At 42.7% G+C, this 22,245-nt stretch overlaps 1 protein-coding gene across 2 annotated transcripts in view; it reads right to left on the reverse strand.

The window, feature by feature from the left end:
• Nucleotides 1-22,245, reverse strand: part of LOC128655877 (DNA (cytosine-5)-methyltransferase 3A) — an 877,286-nt gene that overhangs the window by 58,765 nt on the left and 796,276 nt on the right. Inside the window, exon 18 of one of the 2 annotated variants that reach the window (XM_053709465.1) lies at nucleotides 9,359-9,440. In XM_053709465.1, coding sequence (XP_053565440.1) covers nucleotides 9,359-9,440 — 82 coding nt within the window. Of the gene's footprint in view, nucleotides 1-9,349; nucleotides 9,441-22,245 lie in introns of both variants that reach the window. The other variant, XM_053709464.1, reaches the window with a different exon arrangement.

A 22,245-nucleotide genomic window follows, 5' to 3' on the forward strand; every position in this document is an offset into this window, starting at 1 on the left:
TGGCTCAATTTATAGAGGTAATTGCATTTAAAATGGGAACATAATGCTGATAGTTCACTTTTGGCATTTCAGTGTATACAAGTCATTCCCAGACACCCCAGAGGGGGAAATAGAGAAGAGATCCTAAGACAACGAGAAGTCTTTTGGATTTTTCATCTAGATACACGAATACCAAAAGAATTGAACTCAGAGTGGGATGTCAAACTTTCACTGACCTTTTTAATAATTATAGGGTGTGATAATAACATTTTATTTTTCAGTAAGAGTTTGCTTTTAAATTTAGTGTTCCTTTAACCCCTTGAGTGCTAATGACGGCTCTGAGACGTCACAGAGTTTCCCACTCTGGTGCTAATGACGGCTCAGAGCCGTCACTAGCACTTTCCTAACTTGAGGGAGATCTTGGGGCTCCCACCCACTCCTACCCCGGCAATCGGTGCTGCATAATGAAAGGCTTCACCGGGGCTTCCGTTTTGCGTGGTGACGTCACGCACAATAAAGCGTCACCGCGCAACTTAACATTAACAATGTTAAATATAGGAGCAGGGGGCATGCTGCTTAGAAGCCTGTATCTCAGGCATCTAAGCAGCTACAGACCCCCAAGACCCACTGTTGGAAAGGTAATCACCTAACCTTTCCAACGGTGTAAGTCTTGGGGATCTGAAATAAATAAAATAAAAAAAAAATATTTTTAGAAATATTAAATAAAAAACCCTTTAAGAAAACCTTAGCACCCAGGTGGGAAAGTGCTTAGAACTCAAAGGGTTAAATACTAATCTTGCAACTTTGTACTTCACACAGAATCATAAATGGGGTGATAATCTTAGTATTCTTATGTTTTCATTATTTGCTGACAGTATTTTTTAGGGTAATATAAAGCTTTAGATTTAGCTTGAGGTAGTGAGAGGACATCCAGTTAGAGATGTGAGAAAGACAGTTAGTGACACGGGTTAGCAAGGAAGGAGATAGGTCTGGTGCAGAGAAGTAGATTTGGGTGTCGTCGGCATACAAATGATATTGTAAACCGTGGGACTTTATTAGGGAACCTAGTGATGACGTGTAGATTGAGAAGAGAAGGGGACCGAGGACAGAAAGTGGTGACGGGGCAGAGGAGGCCCCAGAGAAGGCTACACTAAAGGTACGGTTTGACAGGTAGGAAGAGAGCCACGAGAGGGCTGTGTCACAGATGCCAAAGGATTGGAGGGTTTGGTGCAAAAGAGGGTGGTCAACAGTGTCAAAGGCTGCGGACAGATCAAGGAGGATAAGCAGAGAGAAGTGGCCTTTTGATTTTGCTGTAAGTAGGTCGTTGGTAACCTTAACAATTGCTGTCTCTGTGGAGTGATGGGGACAAAATCCAGATTGCAATGGGTCAAGGAGGGAGTTTATTGTGAGGAAATGGGATAGGCGTGCATAAGCTAGTTTTTTGAGAAGCTTTGATGCAAGAGGGAGGAGGGAAATAGGGCGGTAGTTGGATGGGGAGGTAGGATCAAGGGAAGGTTTTTTGAGGATAGGTGTGACCAGTGCATGTTTTAGCGATGAGGGAAATATACCGGTGCTGAGGGAGAGGTTGAAAGTGTGTGTGAGTATAGGGGTAAGGGTGGCAGAGAGGGAGGGGAGTAGCTGTGAGGGGATAGGGTCAAGGGGACAGGTAGTGAGGTGAGAGCGCAGTATAAGTGCTGAAACTTCTTACTCAGTAACAGGGGAGAATGAGCTAAGTTTAAGGTTATGTGGGTTGTGGTTGATAGTCAGCACTTACCTCATAATCTGCCTGACAGCAAGGCAGCTCCCAGGTTTGAGAGGTCCTCTCCCTCACATGGACCTGTGAAACAAGATAAAAGACTCAGTAAAATCCCTCAACCTTTCAGAGGTAGGGCAGCATCAGTATATGGGAGGCGCAGTGAGAATTATGTCCCACAAGTTCCCATTGCTCTAAAGCCACCACTGCTCTACTGAAGAGACTGATATGGACTACGGCTACACCCTAGAACAAAGCAGCACAATCTTGTACTACTTTAAAAATAATAAACTCTTGATTGAAGAATCTTTTCTAACACCTAACTTTACCACTTCCTTGCTCTAACATAGGCAAAAAGAATGACTGGGGTGGGAGGGAAGGGAGGTGATATTTAACAGCTTTGCTGTGGTGCTCTTTGCCGCCTCCTGCTGGGCAGGAGTGATATTCCCAACAGTAATTCACAAGAACTGCTGGTGCAATGATAAATGCAGACAGAGTATGCTGTCTGCATTTATCGATGTGCAGCCAACATGATCCGCTATATCTGATCATGTCCGCTCGCACCATAATAAATAGGCCCCTACATCTTAACCTCCCTCAGATGAGCAATTTATTCACCCCCTTTAAACACCAAGACTGGGAACAATGTACAAGCCCCTGACTATTTTCTCTATGTGTATGTTAGATGGTTTTCTTTTGTCATCATAATATATTTATTGTACACTGCAGATTAAGTGAGTGCTTTGTAAAGAAATCATGATCATAATAATTACAAGATAATGACTGAGGAAGTGCCGTAAAGGCAGGAAACGCGTTAGCTGTGGTTGCTGCACTGTGCCCTTATATTCTTTTAAACTTTGTTATTAATAAATGGATTTTTAACTTGTCAATACTCTCCTGATTGATGCTTTTGGATACGCTATTCTTTGATGTTTCTATTTTGGATTATAATATAGGGGCGAAGTGGAGAGCCCCAGCGTCTTCCAGCATTGCAGTCGGTGCCGTGAATACAACGTCGGCACGCTATCAAGGTAACCACTCTATTCCAGTGAATGCCAATCAGGCTATATACTCAGGAGGAGACATTTGTGAGTATACAGAGACTGAACAGACCTGGATGAAGAGGGGTAAGCCTTGTTGATATTTGAGACATCATCTCTTTTTTACTAACGCCTAGAGGTAACGCATTGTTAACCCCGTGATAGCCGTACACAGTGGAGATCAAGGAGAGTTGATTTCACGGAGGAGTATATACAATATCACTATTCTTGGTTCTAACTGTGAATATTACTCTGTGATCAATACAGGGGTGTCACTTGCTGGTAAATACAGACCAGTGAGCCAGAAGGATTTAATAGAAAAATGTCTAAAAGACACAATTATATGAAAGGTACAGCTATATATTGTATTGCTTTACTTTTTAACAAATATAACAGACAATGTGCCATAATGTGATTTTCTCTCTCTCTAACAATTAGGGACAGATTAAAAGTGGAATATAAGTGGAGCACTAATTTATTGCGCTCCCGTAAATGGGCAAATTCGACGGTTACGGGGCGCACAATAAATAACCAGCCATTAAATATATGCCTCTTGTCAATGACTAATCAAATGTGTTCAGCTAGCTCCCAGTAGAGCAATACTGCACATTTACCAAAATTTGAAAGTTGTTTAAAATTGCTTGCTATGTCTAAATCATGAAATTAAAAAAAAAATTTATGCTTTCCTGATAAATTTATTTATTTCTTGACACGATGAGTCCACGGATCATCTAATTACTATTGGGAATATCACTCCTGCCCAGCAGGAGGCGGCAAAGAGCACCACAGCAAAGCAGATAAATATCACCTCCCTTCCCTCCAGCCCCAGTCATTCGACTGAAGTAAAAGGAGAGAAAGGAAGCAACAAGGTGCAGAGGTGTCTGAGGTTTATAGAATGACAAAAGCATGTCTTAAAAAAAAAACAGGACGGGCCTTGGACTCATTGTGTCAAGAAATAAATTTATCAGGTAAGCATAAATTTTGTTTTCTTTCTAATGACACGATGAGTCCACGGATTATCTAATTACTATTGGGAATCAATACCCAAGCTAGAGGACACAGATGATACGGAAGGGACAAGACAGGGAACCTAAACCGAAGGCACCACTGCTTGAAGAACCTTTCTCCCAAAAGAAGCCTCAGCCGAGGCAAAAGTATCAAATTTATAGAATTTAGCAAAAGTGTGAAGAGAGGACCAAGTTGCAGCCTTGCAAATCTGTTCCACAGAAGCTTCATTTTTGAATGCCCAGGAAGAGGAAACAGCCCCCGTAGAAAGAGCCGTAACTCTCTCAGGTGGCTGCTGTCCAGCAGTTTCATAAGCCAAGCGAATGATACTCTTCAGCCACAAAGAAAGAGAAGTAGCCGTTTTCCAAAGAAAATTACAAACAGAGCAGAAGACTGACAAAAATCCTTAGTCGCCTGTAAATAGAATTTCAATGCACGCACCACATCCAGATTGTGCACAGACGTTCCTTCTGAGAAGAAGGGTTAGGACACAAGGAAGGAACAACAATCTCCTGATTAATGTTCCGATCTGAAACCACCTTAGGGAGAAACCCTAACTTAGTACGCAAAACTACCTTATCCGAATGAAAAATTAGGTGAGGAGACTCATACTGTAATGCCGAGAGCTCTGAAACTCTACGAGCAGATGAAATAGCAACCAGAAACAAAACCTTCCAAGATAATAACTTAATATCTAAGGAATGCATATGCTCAAACGGAGCCTGTTGAAGAACTTTAAGAACTAGATTAAGAATCCAGGGAGGAGTAACCGGCTTAAACACAGGCCTGATTCTGACCAAGGCCTGACAGAATGCTTGCATGTCTGCTACATCCGCCAGACGTTTATGTAACAAAATAGACAAGGCAGATATTTGACCCTTTAGGGAGCTTGTCGATAAACCCTTCTCCAAATCCTCTTGGAGAAAAGCCAAAATTCTAGGAATCCAAACTCTACTCCAAGAGTAGCCTTTGGATTTACACCAATGCAGATATGTATGCCATATCTTATGGTAAATCTTTCTAGTCACAGGCTTACGCGCCTGAATCATAGAATAATTACGCCCAAAGAGAATACCCACAGAATAATGGGTACCCCCGCAAAGGTAGATACAATAGACGGCGAAGGTATTCTCAGGATAACCAGACACCCCAAGTAAATAATGCTTCCCAAAATAAAGTCTCAATGACCGACTCTGAAAATTCACGCTTAGATAAAATTAAGAGTTCAATCTCCAAGCAGTCAGCTTCAGAGAAGCTAGGTTTGGATGAAGGAAGGGCCCCTGAAGTAGAAGGTCCTTCCTCAATTGAAGTCTCCAAGGTGGACGAGACGACATCTCCACCAGGTCTGCATACCAGATCCTGCAAGGTCACGCCGGTGCTATGAGGAATCGGATCACCGACACCCTCTCCTGTTTGATTCAAGGAATGATTCGAGGGAGGAGAGCGAACGGGGGAAATACTGAAATTCCAAGGTACCGCCAGAGCGTCTATCAGTACCGCCTGAGGATCCCTTGAGCTCGACCCGTACCTCGGAAGCTTGGCATTCTGCTGAGATGTCATGAGATCCAGCTCCGGCTGTCCCCATTTGAGAATCAAGCTGGAAAACTCTTCCGGATGGAGTTCCCACTCCCCCGGGTGAAAGGTCTGTTTTCTCAGAAAATCCGCCTCCCAGTTGTCCACTCCTGGGATGTGGATCACCGACAGGCAGCAGTTGTGTGACTCCGCCCACTAAATTATCTTGGCTACCTCTGTCATGGCCAAGGAACTCCGAGTTCCCCCTGATGGTTGAGGTAATCACCCAGGTGGGTCTGCGGAAGCAGGTTCCCTGGGAGAGATGTTCCTGAAACAACCACCAAAGGAGAGAATTCCTTATCTCCTGCTCCAGATGTACTCATGGAGACAGATCCACATAATCTCCGTTCCACTGCCTGAGCATGCACAACTGCAGAGGCCTGAGGTGGAAATGGGCAATTGGGATGATGTCCATGGCTGCTACCATCAGACCGATTACCTCCATGCATTGAGCCACTGATGGCCGAGGAGAGGAAGAAGCGCTAGACAGCACAGGAATCAAAAATCTTTGATTTCCTGAATTCTGTCACAAAAATCTTCATTGATAAGGAATCTATTATAGTTCCCAAGAAAACTACCCTTGTATTTGGAACTAAGGAACTCTTTTCCAAATTCACCTTCCATCAGTGAGATCGCAGGAAGGATAACAACATTTCCGTGTGGGATCTTGCTTGATGAAAGGATGGCGCCTGAACCAGAATGTTGTCCAGATACAGCGCCACTGCAATGCCCCGCAATCGGAGCACCGCCAACAGGGATCCCAGAACCTTTTAGAAAATTCTGGGAGCTGTGGCAAGGCTGAATGGAAGAGCCACAAACTGGAAAAAATGCAAACCTCAGAAACTTGTGATGGTGCCTGTGGATGGGAACATGCAGGTATGCGTATTTTAAATCTACCGTTGTCATAAATTGACCCTCTTGAACCAAGGGAAGAATGGAACGAATAGTTTCCATCTTGAAGGACGGTACTCTGAGGAATTTGTTTAGACTTTTGAGATCTTAAATTGGTCTGAACGTTTCATCTTTTTTGGGAACCACAAACAGATTGGAGTAAAATCCCAGACCCTGATCCTGTATTGGAACAGGAACTATCACTCCCAGGTCTGAAAGATCTTATACACAGTGTAAGAGCGCCTCTCTTTTTATCTGGTCTACAGATAATCTTGAGAGAAGAAACCTGCCCCTGGGAGGAACAGTTTTGAACTCTAGTTTGTATCCCTGGGACACGATTTCCACCGCCCAGGGATCCTGAACATCCTGAACCCAGGCCTGAGCGAAGAAAGATAGTCTGCCCCCACAAGATCCGGTCCCGGATCGGGGACAGATCCTTCATGCTGACTTTGAGTCATTGGCGGGTTTCTTAGCTTGCTTTACCTTGTTCCATGACTGGTTGGATCTCCAGGAAGGCTTGGACTGTTCCTGTTTTGTAGAGGGAGAGGAGGGCTTGTCCTTGAAGTTTCGAAACGAACGAAAATTACTCTGACGTCCCTTCTGCTTATTCCTCTTATCCTGAGGGAGGAAATGAACTTTTCCTCCAGTAATGTCGTAAATGATCTCAGCCAGACCCGGCCCAAACAAGGGCTTTCCCTTGTAAGGGATTGCTAAAAGCTTAGACTTAGATGACACATCCGCAGACCAGGACTTGAACCATAAGGCTATGCGAGCCAATATGGCAAAACCAGACATTTTTGCTCCTAGTTTAATAACCTGTAATTCTATCCTGGATCTCTTCGAGGAGAGTGTCTGTCCGAATAGAATCAGATAACGCATCAAACCAGTATGCCGCTGCACTAGTGATGGTAGCAATACACACCACAGGTTGCCATTGTAAACCCTGGTGTACATACATTTTCTTGAGTAACCCCTCTAATTTCTTGTCCATATGATCTTTAAAGGAACAACTATCTTCTATGGGAAGAGTGGTCCTCTTAGCGTGGAAATTGCTCCTTCCACCTTGGGTACCGTCTGACAATACTCCTTGATAGAGTCTGCTATATGAAACATCTTCTTAAATATAGGGGATGGCGAAAAAGGGATACCCGGTCTCTCCTATTCCCTAGCAATAATCTCTGTAGCTCGATCTGGTACAGGAAAAACCTCCACCATGGACGGAATATCAAAATACTTGTTTAGTTTACTAGACTTCTTTGGATTGACTACGCTAGTAGTGTCGGAGTCATCCAGGGTAGCTAAAACTTACCTCCTTAAGTAACAAGCGGAGGTATTCAAGCTTAAACCTGAAAGAAACAACTTCAGTATAAGCCAAAGGAATTACACTGTCTGAGATTTCACCCTCAGATGCTACCGAAGTATCCTCTTCCCCAGATTTCTGGGAAGGGACATTCGAAATAGCCACTACTGTGTCAGCAACCGTATTCACTGATTGTTTACATTTCCTTATGTGCTTTCCCTGCAGCATGGAAAAAGCAGACAACGCATCAGATACCGCTGAGGACATTAGAGAAGTGATGTCTTGCAAGGTAACTCCAGGTGGAGTAGTGGAGGAAGCGCAGGGCACTGGTTGTATGGACGCTAAGTTTTGGGACGCTTGAGGAGAAAGCTGCGGCATATCTTGAACATTGTCAGAAGACTCCTGAACAGCATCCGCCTTAGACAATTTTGGCTCAGGAAAAAGTCTATCCCTGAAATGTAAAGTTCTCTCAATACATGAGGAACAGAAAGGGATTGGTGGTTCCACATTAGCATCAAAACATAAAGTACATGTAACATCTTGCAGGGCCTCTTGGTCCATCTTAATTCACTAATAAACAGGATAAATAAAAAAACTGATATTTTATTTAGAAAATATCCCACAAAAAAAAAAGTTACTGTCCCTTTAATTTTTAAAACGAAACTGCTTTATTTTTCTGCAGTAAAATTATAAAGTAGCACAAAAATCATTCTGGACAACCTCTACACCTCAGCTTAGTTTTGCTGAGGTGCTTACCTGCCTGACTGAAAACGGAGTGATTATCCTGCTAGAAAATCCGGACTCAACTGCTATTCTCTCTGAAGTGAAGACCGGTAACCGTTATACAGCTAATGACTGTGACGCAGCAAACTCTGCTCCGTAACACAGGAGGTGAAGGTGGAAAAAAGGCGCGCAACAGATAATGCCGCCTCAGCTAGCCCCGCCCATCGTGGGAGTTATAACGTTAACCTCCCGATCGGCTAAAAGAATTACCCTAGCCTCAGGGAGTAAAGTAATTATCAAAACACCACCTCTGAGCCATACTCTCCTCGTCCTCAGAGTCTACTATTGACGCCAATAAAATGATCCTCCAAACATAGGTGAATGTCTCTTGTCCCACAACTATAATGTAAAGTGCCATACTTTTATTTTCTACAATGTGTCCCAGAAAAATTAAAGTCAGCACTTACCTTTAGACTTCTGCCAGGAAGCACGGCAGCTCACTAGGTTTGAGAGGCATGTTCCCTCACATGGACCTGTGGATAAAAACAAAGACTGAGTAATCTTACTCAGGCTTACACGATTAGGGCAGCATGAAATACATGGGAGGTGCAGTGAGGATTGTATCCCACACGTTCCCATTGCTTGAAAGCCACCACTGCTCTACTGAAGAGACTGATATGGAATACTGCTACACCCTAGGACAAAGCAGTACAATCTTGTATTGCTAAAAAATAATAAACTCTTGATTGAAGAATCTTCTTTTTAACACCTAAACTTTACCACTTCCTTGCTCTAACATAGGCAAAGAGAATGACTGGGGTTGGAGGGAAGGGAGGTGATGTTTATCAGCTTTGCTGTGGTGCTCTTTGCCGCCTCCTGCTGGGCAGGAGTGATATTCCCAATAGTAATTAGATGATCCGTGGACTCATCGTGTCATTAGAAAGAAAAATAGTTTTCATGTCCCTTTAACTGCAATTAATCACAAATATGAGCTGTACTCAGGATAGTTACAAAACCCAAGTATAGTGGCCAATTGATGTACACACTACACGCACCCCGCCAACTGTGGTATCTGAATCCACATACCGAACAGACCTTTCCTAGCTGGATTCACGATGGAAAGGTCGTTACACGGGCTTCCCCCAATCACCAGGTCAAAAGGGCCCCATTCATGAATCTGCAAAAAGAGAAATAAAAAGTAAGAGTGAAATACATGGCCAGTGAGTACAACTTGTTCCATACTATTGGCTACAGAAACACACACATTAAAGGGACACTTGAAAACAAAATGTATGCTTAACTGATAAATTATTTTCTTTCCTGGCATGGAGGAGAGTCCACGATTCTATTCAATTACTGTTGGGAAATTCAACTCCTGACCACCAGGAGGAGGCAAAGACACCCCAGCAAATCTTAAGTCCAAGTCCTGCGCTGCTATGCTGGAGAAAATAGGATCACCGTGGTCCACTTCTTCTTGATGCCGGCTATGACCCTGGGAAGAAGGGAAAATGGAGAAAACAGATATATCCAATAGAACTCCCACAGAGGGTCCCTCGATCTGGATCCGTATATGGGCAGCCTTGGTATTGAGGAGAGAAGCCATGAGGTTTACCTCCTGAACACCCCGCCTGAGGGTTATCTCAGAGAATACCTCAGGAAGAAGGGCTCACACCCCTGGAAAGAACGCCTATCTGTTCAGACAGTCCGCTTCCCAGTTATTCACTCTCAGGTTTATGAATTGCCTAAAAGGGACAATCTAAACTCCGCCCACTGAAGGATGCGAGAGACTTCCCTCATCATCTGTCCTGGTTCTTCCTTGAGGACTGATGTAAGCCACAGAAAGTATGTTGTCTGAACTCAGTTGAGGCCACCCTACTAGAGCATAGCAGATATCTCCCAGCTCCAGAATGTTCTTTGGAAAGAATACCTGAGCTCTAAAGGAACCCCAAACAGCTCCCCAGCCTGATTGGCTTGCATGAGAAGACACAATCTCCAACGAGGATATAAAAAATCACATGCCTTAGGAACAGATGAACCTAACAGAGCCACCAGGAGAGAATTCTCACGTATGGTTGTCTAGGATGATACGCTAATACGGATCCGAATAAACGCCATTCCTTTGACTGAGCATACATAGTTGGAAAGGTCTCCCCTCAGGCGGGGTGTTCTTCTCGAATGGAAGAGGGCAAAAGCAATAATATCTATGCAGGCCATCATGAGACCGATTACTTCCAAGTACTGCGCCACTGAAGGGCGTGCCAATGACTGAAGGGAGAGACAGGCAGAGAGAAGACTTGATTTTCTCCTGAAAAAACAGATCCAAGACAGAGAACTCGTCAAATAACTATAAATACCTACTGGTAATGATAATGCTACGGAAATGCACAATTTGTAATAAAGACAAAGTCCTCATAGACCTAAATAATAGGTAGAGCAAAACTGACGGGGTGTTTAAAACATAAATGACACCAAATGTCACCAAAAACACATAAAGAACAGGAAATAAACCTGAACTATATTAACATATGTTAGTGTCCTAAGAAATTCTAAGAAGAATATGATTGAACAAACGACAACATATGTTGCAACAGTCCTTAGAAGGAAACCTCCTTACAATGAGAAAAATTATATTAATGTATCCATATACATCAAATATGTTAGTATAAGAATAAATATATTAATGTCAAAATCATCAAGAAAAATATGATTACATAGGACAAAACATGATGCAACAGTCCTAGGCAGAATATCTTCTCAATATGAGAATATATCATGGAGCCCATATACCTAAAATAGGTAAGCAAGAAAATAAAGCTATTAGTGTCCTAAGATCACTAAGAAGTATGTATTTAACATAGGACCAAAATCTCCTCAACATGAGAAAGATTAAATTATTGTGTCCATATACCTGAAATGTGAAAGCATGGAAATAAACATGTTAGTGATCAAAGATCACTAAGAAATATATATATGTTACCTAGGACAAGACATAATGTCACAGACATTAGCAGAAATCCCCTCAATATGAGAGAGATTATAGTATTGTGTCCATATACATAAAATAGAGTAACATGAAAATTAACATATTAGTGTCCTATGATCACTAAAATATATATATATAAGTTACATAGGACAATACATGATGTCACAGACATTAGCAGAAATCACCTCAATATGAGAGAGATTATAGTATTGTGTCCATATACATAAAATATGTTATTAAAAAAATGATTTGTATTTTTAAAAGAAAGATGGGTAAAAATCCCACCGGTCATCAAACTACTATGCAGGTTGAAAAATAAGATGAGTAATTAGCACCTAATTTACTACGTACTGACCCAGTAAATAAATGATTTCATGTAAAAGAAACCAAAAAAAGGGATAGAAACAAAGGAACCCCAACCAGGTCAGAACAGTATGTAGACGTACTAAATGTTATACCGGCTAATAATATCCAATTGCACTGTAAAACAATAACTGCATCACTATAAGGGATAACTAACTGAATAAGGGATAACTAGAAGGCATTATTCTTTCCATGATAAAAGAAAAATAGCTGCAGTAGATTAACTAGCTTGAACTGCCACTAGATGGCAGCAAATACCAAGAAATCCCCGTTAATGTAAAGTTTCTTTAAAGCTCAGAAACATATTTGGTACATAAAAAAAAAAGTTTAAACACACAAAAGAGTATCATGATATCTTTTGAATGCCCACTAGGTTATAATATATGTTTCCATATCGATCCCCAGACATTAACCCAGTAGAAAGGTGGGTAAAAATATCGCACCGGAGACACCCTTGGTGCATAGAACAGGGGCGTGCCAAAATTACAGATCACGGCTGGAAGCGCAGATTGAAGAGCACACTACCGCATTGAAAATAAAATGCCGGCACCATTAGCAAATATGAAAACATATAGGCTCTGAGGGGAATTTTAAATAAAAGGTTTACAGGAGAGCCTGCCCCCTCTGAGTGCATGACTTAAGTAAGGAGACTATGCTATTGGTGCGCTATGCGATTACCATCCAGCTAAACTCCACACGCTATAAAAACCACGATCCTCCTGAGGCACGCAGCGTGGAAGACATGAGGGAGGATGGGGGAATGGCGCCAAAACATTAAATTAGCGCTTCCGCCATTCTGTCCTAACAGAGTGTACACCACATTCTGTATACGGTGCTTACTTTACCTTACTAAGTCCAAAATAAGGGCTTTGTAGAAATGAGAGTGCACCGGCAGAGGGTCAGGACCATACAAGAGGGGATTCCTGTATACATACCCTGAACTAGATATTGTTCCAGTACAAGTGACTACCAAAACAGCGCGCAACGTACCATTTTTAAAAAACCCATTGGCGTTGAAACCCACTATAAAGTGTATACATCAGACACTGAGAATAAGAGAATGATCCACACAAAGGAAAAACAAAATTTATGCTTACCTGATAAATTTATTTATTTCTTGACACGATAAGTCCACGGATCATCTAATTACTATTGGGAATATCACTCCTGCCCAGCAGGAGGTGGCAAAGAGCCCCACAGCAAAGCTGTTAAATATCACCTCCCTTCCCTCCCATCCCAGTCATTCGACCGAAGTAAAGGAGAGAAAGGAAGCAACAAGGTGCAGAGGTGTCTGAAGTTTATAACATATCAACAAACCGTCTTAAGAACAGGGCGGGCCGTGGACTCATTGTGTCAAGAAATAAATACATTTATCAGGTAAGCATAAATTTTGTTTTCTTTCTAACGACACGATGAGTCCACAGATCATCTAATTACTATTGGGACACAGATGATACGGGAGGGACAAGACAGGAACCTAAACAGAAGGCACCACTGCTTGAAAAACCTTTCTCCCAAAAGCGGCCTCAGCTGAGGCAAAAGTGTCAATTTTATAGAATTTTGATGCAGCCTTGCAAATCTGTTCCACAGAAGTTTCATTTTTGAACGCCAAGGCAGAGGAAACAGCCCTCGTAGAATGAGCCGTAACTCTCTCAGGAGGCTGCTGTCCAGCAGTCTCATAGGCAAAGCAAATGATCCTATTCAGACATAAAGAAAGAGAAGTAGCCGTAGCTTTCTGACCTTTACGTTTCCCAGAGAAGACCACAAATAGAGCAGAAGACTGACGAAAATCCTTAGTCGCCTGTAAATAGAATTTGAATGCACAAACCACGTCTAGATTGTGCAGAAGCCGTTCCTTCTGAGAAGAAGGATTAGAACACAAGGAAGGAACAACAATCTCCTGATTAATGTTCCAGTCTGAAACTACTTTAGTACCTAAAACCACCTTATCCGATATAAAAAATAAGGTAAGGAGACTCATACTGTAATGTCGAGAGCTCTGAAACATTACAAGTCTGAAACTACTTTAGTACCTAAAACCACCTTATCCGATATAAAAAATAAGGTAAGGAGACTCATACTGTAATGTCGAGAGCTCTGAAACATTACAAGCAGATGAAATACAAGAAACCAAACTTTCCAAGATAATAACTTAATATCTAAGGAATGCATAGGCTCAAACAGAACCCCTTGAAGAACCTTAAAACTAAATTAAGACTCCAGGGAGGAGTAACTGGTTTGAACACAGGCCTGATCCTGACCAAGGCCTGACAAAATGATTGCACATCTGGTACGTCCGCCAGACGTTTATGTAACAAAATACACAAGGCAGATATTAAGACCCTTTAGGAAACTTGCTGATAATCCCTTCTCCAACCTTCTTGGAGAAAGGACAGAATTCTAGGAATCCTAACTCTACTCCAAGAGTAGCCCTTGAATTCACACCAATATACTGTAGATATTTACGCTATATCTTGTGGTAAATCTTTCTAGTCACAGGTTTACGAGCCTGAATCATGGTCTCAATGACCGATTCCAAAAATCCACGCTTGGATAAAATTAAGTGTTCAATCTCCAAGCAGTCAGCTTCATAGAAACTAGATTTGGATGAAAGAAGGGTTCTTGACGTAGAAGGTCCTTCGTCAAAGGAAGTCTCCAAGGTGGAAGAGATGACATGTCCACCAGGTCTGCGTACCAAATCCTGCAAGACCACGCCAGTGCAATGAGGATCACCGACGCCCCATCCTGCTTGATTTCGAGCAATGACTTGAGGTAGAAGAGCAAACGGGAGAAATAGGTATGCAAGACTGAAATTCAAAGGTTCCCGCCAGAGCGTCTATCAGTACAGCCTGAGAGTCCCTTGACCTCGACCTGTACCTCGGAAACTTGGTATTCTGACGACATGCCATGAGATCCAATTCCGACTGACCCTATTTGAGAATCAGGCTGGAAAACACTTCCGGATGGAGTTCCCACTCCCCCGGGTGAAAGGTCTGCCTGCTTAGGAAGTCCGCCTCCCAGATGTCCACTCCTGAAATGTGGATCGCCGACAGACAGCAATTGTGGGTCTCCGCCCACTGAATGATCTTGGCTACCTCTGTCATGGCCAAGGAACTCTGAGTTCCTCCCTGACGGTTGATGTAAACCACTGAGGTTATATTGTCTGAATGGAACCTGATGAACCGGGCCGAAGATAACTGAGGCCAGGCCAGGAGAGCATTGAAGATTGCTCTCAATTCTAGAATGTTTATGGGTAGAACAGACTCCGACTGAGTCCATGTTCCCTGAGCCTTTAGAGAGCCCCAGACTGCTCCCCATCCCAGAAGTCTGGCATCTGTTATCACAATCACCCAGGAAGGTCTGCGAAAGCAGGTTCCCTGGGAGAGATGATCCTGAGACAACCACCAAAGTGGATAATCCCATGAGGCCTATTTATGTGCGGATCAGGTCCGACAGACATCACTGAATGCAGAGAGCAATACGCTGTATGTCTGCAGGGGTGCAACACCGCCCCCTGCAGACTCGCAGCCAATTGGCCACCAGCTGGGGGGTGTCAATCAACCCGATCGTAATCGATCGGGTTGAATTCCGACGATTCCTGTCCGCCTCATCAGAGCAGGCGGGCAGGGTTATGGAGCATCGGTCTTTAGACCGCAGCTCCATAACTTGTGTTTCTGGCGAGCCTGTAGGCTCACCAGAAACACAGGGCATCAAGCTCCATCCGGAGCTTGATAGATAGGCCCCCTTGTCACCTGCTCCAGCTGTAATCACGGAGACATATCCGCATAATCTCCGTTCCACTGCCTGAGCATGCTTAACCGCAGAGGTCTGAGGTGGAAACGGGCGAACGGGATGATGTCCATTGCCACTACCATCAGTCCAATTATCTCCATACACTGAGCCGCTGATGGCCAAGGAGAGGACTGAAGTGCTAGGCAAGAATCGAAAATCTTTGATTTCCTGACTTCTGTCAGAAAAAATTACATTGATGAGGAGTCTATTATGGTTCACAAGAAAACTACTTTTGTAGTTAGAACTAAGGAACTCTTTTCCAAATTCACCTTCCATCTGTGAGACCACAGGAAAGATAACAACATTTCCGTGTGTTATCTTGCTTGTTGAAAGGAAGGCGCCTGAACCAGAATTTCGTCCAGATAAGGTGCCACTGCAATGCCCCGCAAAGGAGCACCACCAGCAGAGATCCGAGAACCTTTGAGAAAATTCTGGGTGCTGTGACAAGGCCGAATGGAAGAGCCACGAACTGCAAGTTTTTGTCTTGAAAGGCAAACCTTAGAAACTTGTGATGGTCCCTGTGGATGGGAACATGCAAGTATGCGTCCTTTAAATCCACTGTGGTCATAAATTGACCCTCCTGTACCAAAGGAAGAATGGAACGAATAGTTTACATCTTGAAGGACCGCACTCTGAGAAACTTGTTTAGGCTTTTGAGATCTAAAATTTGTCTGAAAGTTCCCTACTTTTTGAGGACCACAAACAGATTGGAATAGAATTTCAGACCTCGTTCCTGCATTGGAACAGGAACAATCACTCCCAGGTTGGAGAGGTCCCGTACACAATGTAAGAACGCCTCTCTTTTTGTCTGGTCTACAGATAATCTTGAAAGCAGAAACCTGCCCCTGGGAGGAAAGGTCTTGAACTCTAGTTTGTATCCCTGGGGCACAATGTCCACCGCCCAGGGATCTTGAACATCTCGAACCCAAGCCTGAGCGAAGAAGGAAAACCTACCCCCCACAAGATCCGGTCCCGGATCGGGGGCAGCCCCTTCATGCTGTCTTTGACTCAACAGCAGGCTTCTTGGATTGCTATCCCTTGTTCGAAGACTGATTGGGTCTCCAGGAAGGCTTGGACTGCTCCTGCTTGGAGGAGGGAGTGGAAAGATTTCCCTTGAAATTTCGAAAGGAACGAAAATTACTCTGACTTCCCTTTTTGTTTATTTCTCTCATCCTGAGGGAGGAAATGTCCCTTACCTCCCGTAATATCAGAAATTATCTCCGGCCCAAACAAGATCTTTCCCTTGTAAGGAATCACCAAAACCAAAAGTTTAGACTTAGATGACACATCAGCAGACCAAGATTTTAACCATAAAGCTCTACTAGCCAATATGGCAAAGTCTGAAATCTTAGCTCCCAGCTTAATAACCTGAAGGGAATCATCTATAATAAAGGAGTTGGACAACTTAAGGGCCTTTATTCTATCCTGGATTTCTTCGAGGGGAGTGTCTGTCAGTGTCTGTCTGAATAGAATCAGACAACGTATCAAACCAGTATGCTGTTGCACTAGTGACAGTAGCAATACAAAGCGCAGGAAGTCATTGTAAACCCTGAGCAACCCTCTAACTTCTTATCCATAGGATCCTTAAAAGGAACAACTATCTTCTATGGGAATAGTAGTTTTCTTGGCTAGCGTGGAAATTGCCCCTTCCACCTTGGGTACCGTCTGCCAAGACTCCTTGATAGAGTCTGCTAAAGGAAACATCTTTTAAATATAGGAGATGGATACCTTCCTTAGCATTAATCTCTGTAGCCCTATCTGGTACAGGAAATACTTCCACCATGGAGGGCACGTCAAAATACTTGTTAAGGATTGACTACGACAGTATTATCGGAGTCGTCCAGGGAAGCTAAAACCTCCTTAAGAAGTAAACGGAGGTGCTCTAGCTTAAATCTGAAGGATACAACTTCAGCATCAGAGGAAGGAATTACACTGTCTGAATCTAAGATCTTACCCTCAGGTGTTCTAACTTATGAGAGTGAAGTTCGGAATAGATACAGTCGTGACAGAAACCATACACACTGATTTTTTACATTTCCTCTTGCGCTTTCCCTGTAGCAAAGGAATTGGGAAGAAAAGCATCGCACTGTATTATTAATAAAAAAAGATTAATAAAATTTTTTGGGACACCTGAGGAGAAAAACGGCGACATATTTTGAACATTGTCAAAAAAACTCCTAAACAATATTGGCTCAAAAGGCTAAAATATTGTGTTCTCTCAACACATGAAGAACAGAAAAGGACTGGTGGACTATATAATCATTTAAACAAAAAGGATATCTGTAACCTATAACAAAGTCTTGATCTCAACAGAAATAAAATAAAAACATATAAAATTTTACTAAAATTTTATACAGAAAAAAACGTTACTGTTTCTTTAAATTTTAAAAAGTAACTGCTTTATTTTTGATGAACTGCAAAAACATAACTGTTTTATTTTTGAACAGAAAAAATGTATTGCTTTATTTTTTACTGCAAAATAAAGATTCAAACACACATCAAACAGCTTCTACACCTCAGCTATAGGTCTGCTGAGTTGTCAACCTTGATGGATTACTGGAGATAATGTGTATTGAAATCGGAACCAAAACAGAGCTGTTGTAAATAATGTTAAACTATCTTTAATCCGTTTTAACTAAAAAAGTCAAGTAGACAGATTTCTCTCATTCATATTATCGTAATTGAGAGAAAATATGTGCGCAACAGATAAATCTACCGCCACACAAGCCCCGCCCATCGTGGGCGTGTCAAAATGAACGTGTCAGTCGACATTTTATGTGAAGCTCCGTAATAAATAACTAACAGAGTATCACCAACATTGAGCCTATCTCCTCAAGTCTCCAGTGCCTGCAAATGCTGCCGTATATAATTCCCTTAAGTACATTAGGATTACTGTATCATACCAGGAAAATATATAATTTATATATAAAATGTATTCTTTACTAGTCCCAGAAAAATAAAGTCAGCACTTACCTCATAAGACAGCAAGGCAGCTCACTAGGTTTGAGAGGTCTTCTCCCTCACATGGACCTGTAGAAAAAGGATAAAGCCTGAGTAATCTTACTCAGGCTTCCAGGATTAGGGCAGCAGAAATATATGGGAGGCGCAGTGAGAATTATGTCCCACAAGTTCCCATTGCTCTAAAGCCACCACTGCTCTACTGAAGACTGATATGGACTACGGCTACACCCCAGAACAAAGCAGCACACTCTGGCACTACTTTAAAAATAATAAACTCTTGATTGAAAAATCTTTTACTAACACCTAACTTTACCACTTCCTTGCTCTAGATGATATTTAACAGCTTTGCTGTGGTGCTCTTTGCCGCCTCCTGCTGAGCAGGAGTGATATTCCCAATAGTAATTAGATGATCCGTGGACTCATCGTGTCATTAGAAAGAAAACTTTCTCTACTTTCATATAAACCCTATCTGACAGGGTATAGGTATCTAATGCTTATAAACCCTGAAAGGGCATCGGTAGTCAAGGCCGCATATAAACCTCTACCTGAGAGGAATTATGTAACTGCCGGCATACTTGAATACTAGCATGTGGTGGTCTCTGATCATATTTAGTTATAAGAGACGTAGCCGCCGCTGAGAGGGAGTACATTAGTACAAAAATTTAACAAACTTCTACTGGAAGTCACAGATTAATAATTGCTCACAATGTTGCATCCCCTCATTGCCCACCCCCACTGAAGGATAGCCAGCAATAAAATATGAAAAGTCCCTTACCCTCAGTCATGCCACAATTAGACAACAAGCCATAGGGGCAGGGATACAGGGACTCACGGTTAGAAATCTTCATTCTTCTCACCAGTTCCAGGTCTGCCAGCTTCATTCAGACTTCTGACAGGGACCAGAAGTAGAAGGAAAGCAGAGAAACTTACCCTGGTTGCCGGGTGGGGGTTAGCAAAGACTGCTGGAGAGAGAACAGAGAATCCTCCCTGCGACCTCCAGCAGCTAACAATACTCTTACTCAAGAGGTTTACATGGACACAGCATTACCCCAGTCCTCCTATTTGAAGAGAAATTACCCATTAAGGACTCTTCAGAGCATGACCTTCGCTTTCTCCTTGTTACAGAAGCAAAGAATGACTGGGGAGTATGGGAAGTGGGAGTGATATTTAAGCCTCCTCCTGGTGGCCAGGAGTTGAATATCCCAACAGTAATTGAATGGAATCGTGGACTCTCCATGCCATTGGAAAGAAAATTTGTACCCATTCCCCCGTTTTGTAAAAAAGTTATATTAATATACTTTTTACCTCTGTAATTACCTTGTATCTAAGCCTCTGCAGACTGCACCCTTATCTCAGTGCTGACTAATGCACAATGAGCACAATGTTATCTATATGGCACACATTCACTGAGATAAGAGGCGGCCTTCAAGGACTTAGAAATCAGCCTATGAGCCTATCTAGGTTTAGCTTTCAAAAGGAATACAAAGAGAACAAAGCAAATGTAATGATGAAAATAAATTGGAAAGTTGTTCACTAATTAGTAATCATAAATCAATGTGTATTTAATTTGTGTACAAGTTTCATTGTTCAGTGTTGTGATTAGCGCTATAATCTTAACTTCTAAACAGGGGCGGACTGAGACCAACCAGGGCCCCCGGGCAAAAGTGTGGCAGGGCCCCCACCCCTTTTTTGCTCCACCCTATTGCCCCTCCCACCTCTTGTGCTCCTCCCACCTCATAAGCCCCTCCCCTGCCATGTTTTTAATTGCTATATAAAGAGCCTTTTTGTTTCCTTTTATTTGTGCTGCGTGTCAGTGTTAATTCACACTGGACTACAGACAGTATTACATGCTTTGTCTGCCTGCCTGGAACACAGTATGTGTGTGACAGAGAGAGAGAGACAGTGTGTGTGTGACAGAGAGAGAGACAGTGTGTGTGTGACAGAGAGAGAGACTGTGTGTGTGTGACAAAGAGAGAGACTGTGTGTGTGTGTGTGACAAAGAGAGTGACTGTGCGTGTGTGACAGAGAGAGAGAGAGACAGTGTGTGTGTGACAGAGAGAGATACAGTGTGTGTGTGTGACAGAGAGAGAGAGTCTATGTGTGACAGAGAGAGATACAGTGTGTGTGTGTGACAGAGAGAGAGAGTGTGTGTGTGACAGAGAGAGATACAGTGTGTGTGTGACCAAGAGAGAGACTGTGTGTGTGTGACCGAGAGAGAGACACTGCGTGTGTGACAAAGAGAGCGACTGTGCGTGTGTGACAAAGAGAGCGTCTGTGCGTGTGTGACAGAGAGATACAGTGTGTGTGTGTGACAGAGAGAGAGTGTGTGTGTGACAGAGAGAGATACAGTGTGTGTGTGACAGAGAGAGACTGTGTGTGTGTGACCGAGAGAGAGACACTGCGTGTGTGACAAAGAGAGCGACTGTGCGTGTGTGACAAAGAGAGCGTCTGTGCGTGTGTGACAGAGAGAGACAGTGTGCGTGTGACAGAGAGAGACTGTGCGTGTGTGACAGAGAGAGAGAGACTGTGCATGTGTGGCAGAGAGAGAGACAGTGTGTGTGTGTGTTTCTCAATTACTGAGCCCCAGGCCCCCAGAAGATTGGAGCTAGATGAATCCCTATATATATATATATTAAAGAAAAATAATATTTAACCCAACACAAGTAACAAGTATAATATTTGTATTATCATTTACACTTTGACTTCCCCTCTTTAGATGAATTAAGTATTCATCTAAAGGGGGGATGTCAAAGTGTAAATGATAATAAAAATAAATATTTACTTTGTGCATTGCAATATTGCATATTTTTCAACAAGAAAGTGAAACTTTGGAATGACACAGCCCAGGTGCACAAACAGACCAGGGACACAAACACAAGAAACTTGTTTGCAGATACATATATATATTCCAACACTCTCAAGCACACATCATCAGAAAGAAAAACAGAATTTATGTTTACCTGATAAATTACTTTCTCCAACGGTGTGTCCGGTCCACGGCGTCATCCTTACTTGTGGGATATTCTCTTCCCCAACAGGAAATGGCAAAGAGCCCAGCAAAGCTGGTCACATGATCCCTCCTAGGCTCCGCCTACCCCAGTCATTCGACCGACGTTAAGGAGGAATATTTGCATAGGAGAAACCATATGATACCGTGGTGACTGTAGTTAAAGAAAATAAATTATCAGACCTGATTAAAAAACCAGGGCGGGCCGTGGACCGGACACACCGTTGGAGAAAGTAATTTATCAGGTAAACATAAATTCTGTTTTCTCCAACATAGGTGTGTCCGGTCCACGGCGTCATCCTTACTTGTGGGAACCAATACCAAAGCTTTAGGACACGGATGAAGGGAGGGAGCAAATCAGGTCACCTAAATGGAAGGCACCACGGCTTGCAAAACCTTTCTCCCAAAAATAGCCTCAGAAGAAGCAAAAGTATCAAACTTGTAAAATTTGGTAAAAGTGTGCAGTGAAGACCAAGTCGCTGCCCTACATATCTGATCAACAGAAGCCTCGTTCTTGAAGGCCCATGTGGAAGCCACAGCCCTAGTGGAATGAGCTGTGATTCTTTCAGGAGGCTGCCGTCCGGCAGTCTCGTAAGACAATCTGATGATGCTTTTAATCCAAAAAGAGAGAGAGGTAGAAGTTGCTTTTTGACCTCTCCTTTTACCAGAATAAACAACAAACAAGGAAGATGTTTGTCTAAAATCCTTTGTAGCATCTAAATAGAATTTTAGAGCGCGAACAACATCCAAATTGTGCAACAAACGTTCCTTCTTCGAAACTGGTTTCGGACACAAAGAAGGCACGACTATCTCCTGGTTAATGTTTTTGTTAGAAACAACTTTTGGAAGAAAACCAGGTTTAGTACGTAAAACCAC

The sequence above is a fragment of the Bombina bombina genome, chromosome 4 (genome assembly GCF_027579735.1).
Source record: "Bombina bombina isolate aBomBom1 chromosome 4, aBomBom1.pri, whole genome shotgun sequence".
NCBI classification, from domain to species: domain Eukaryota; kingdom Metazoa; phylum Chordata; class Amphibia; order Anura; family Bombinatoridae; genus Bombina; species Bombina bombina.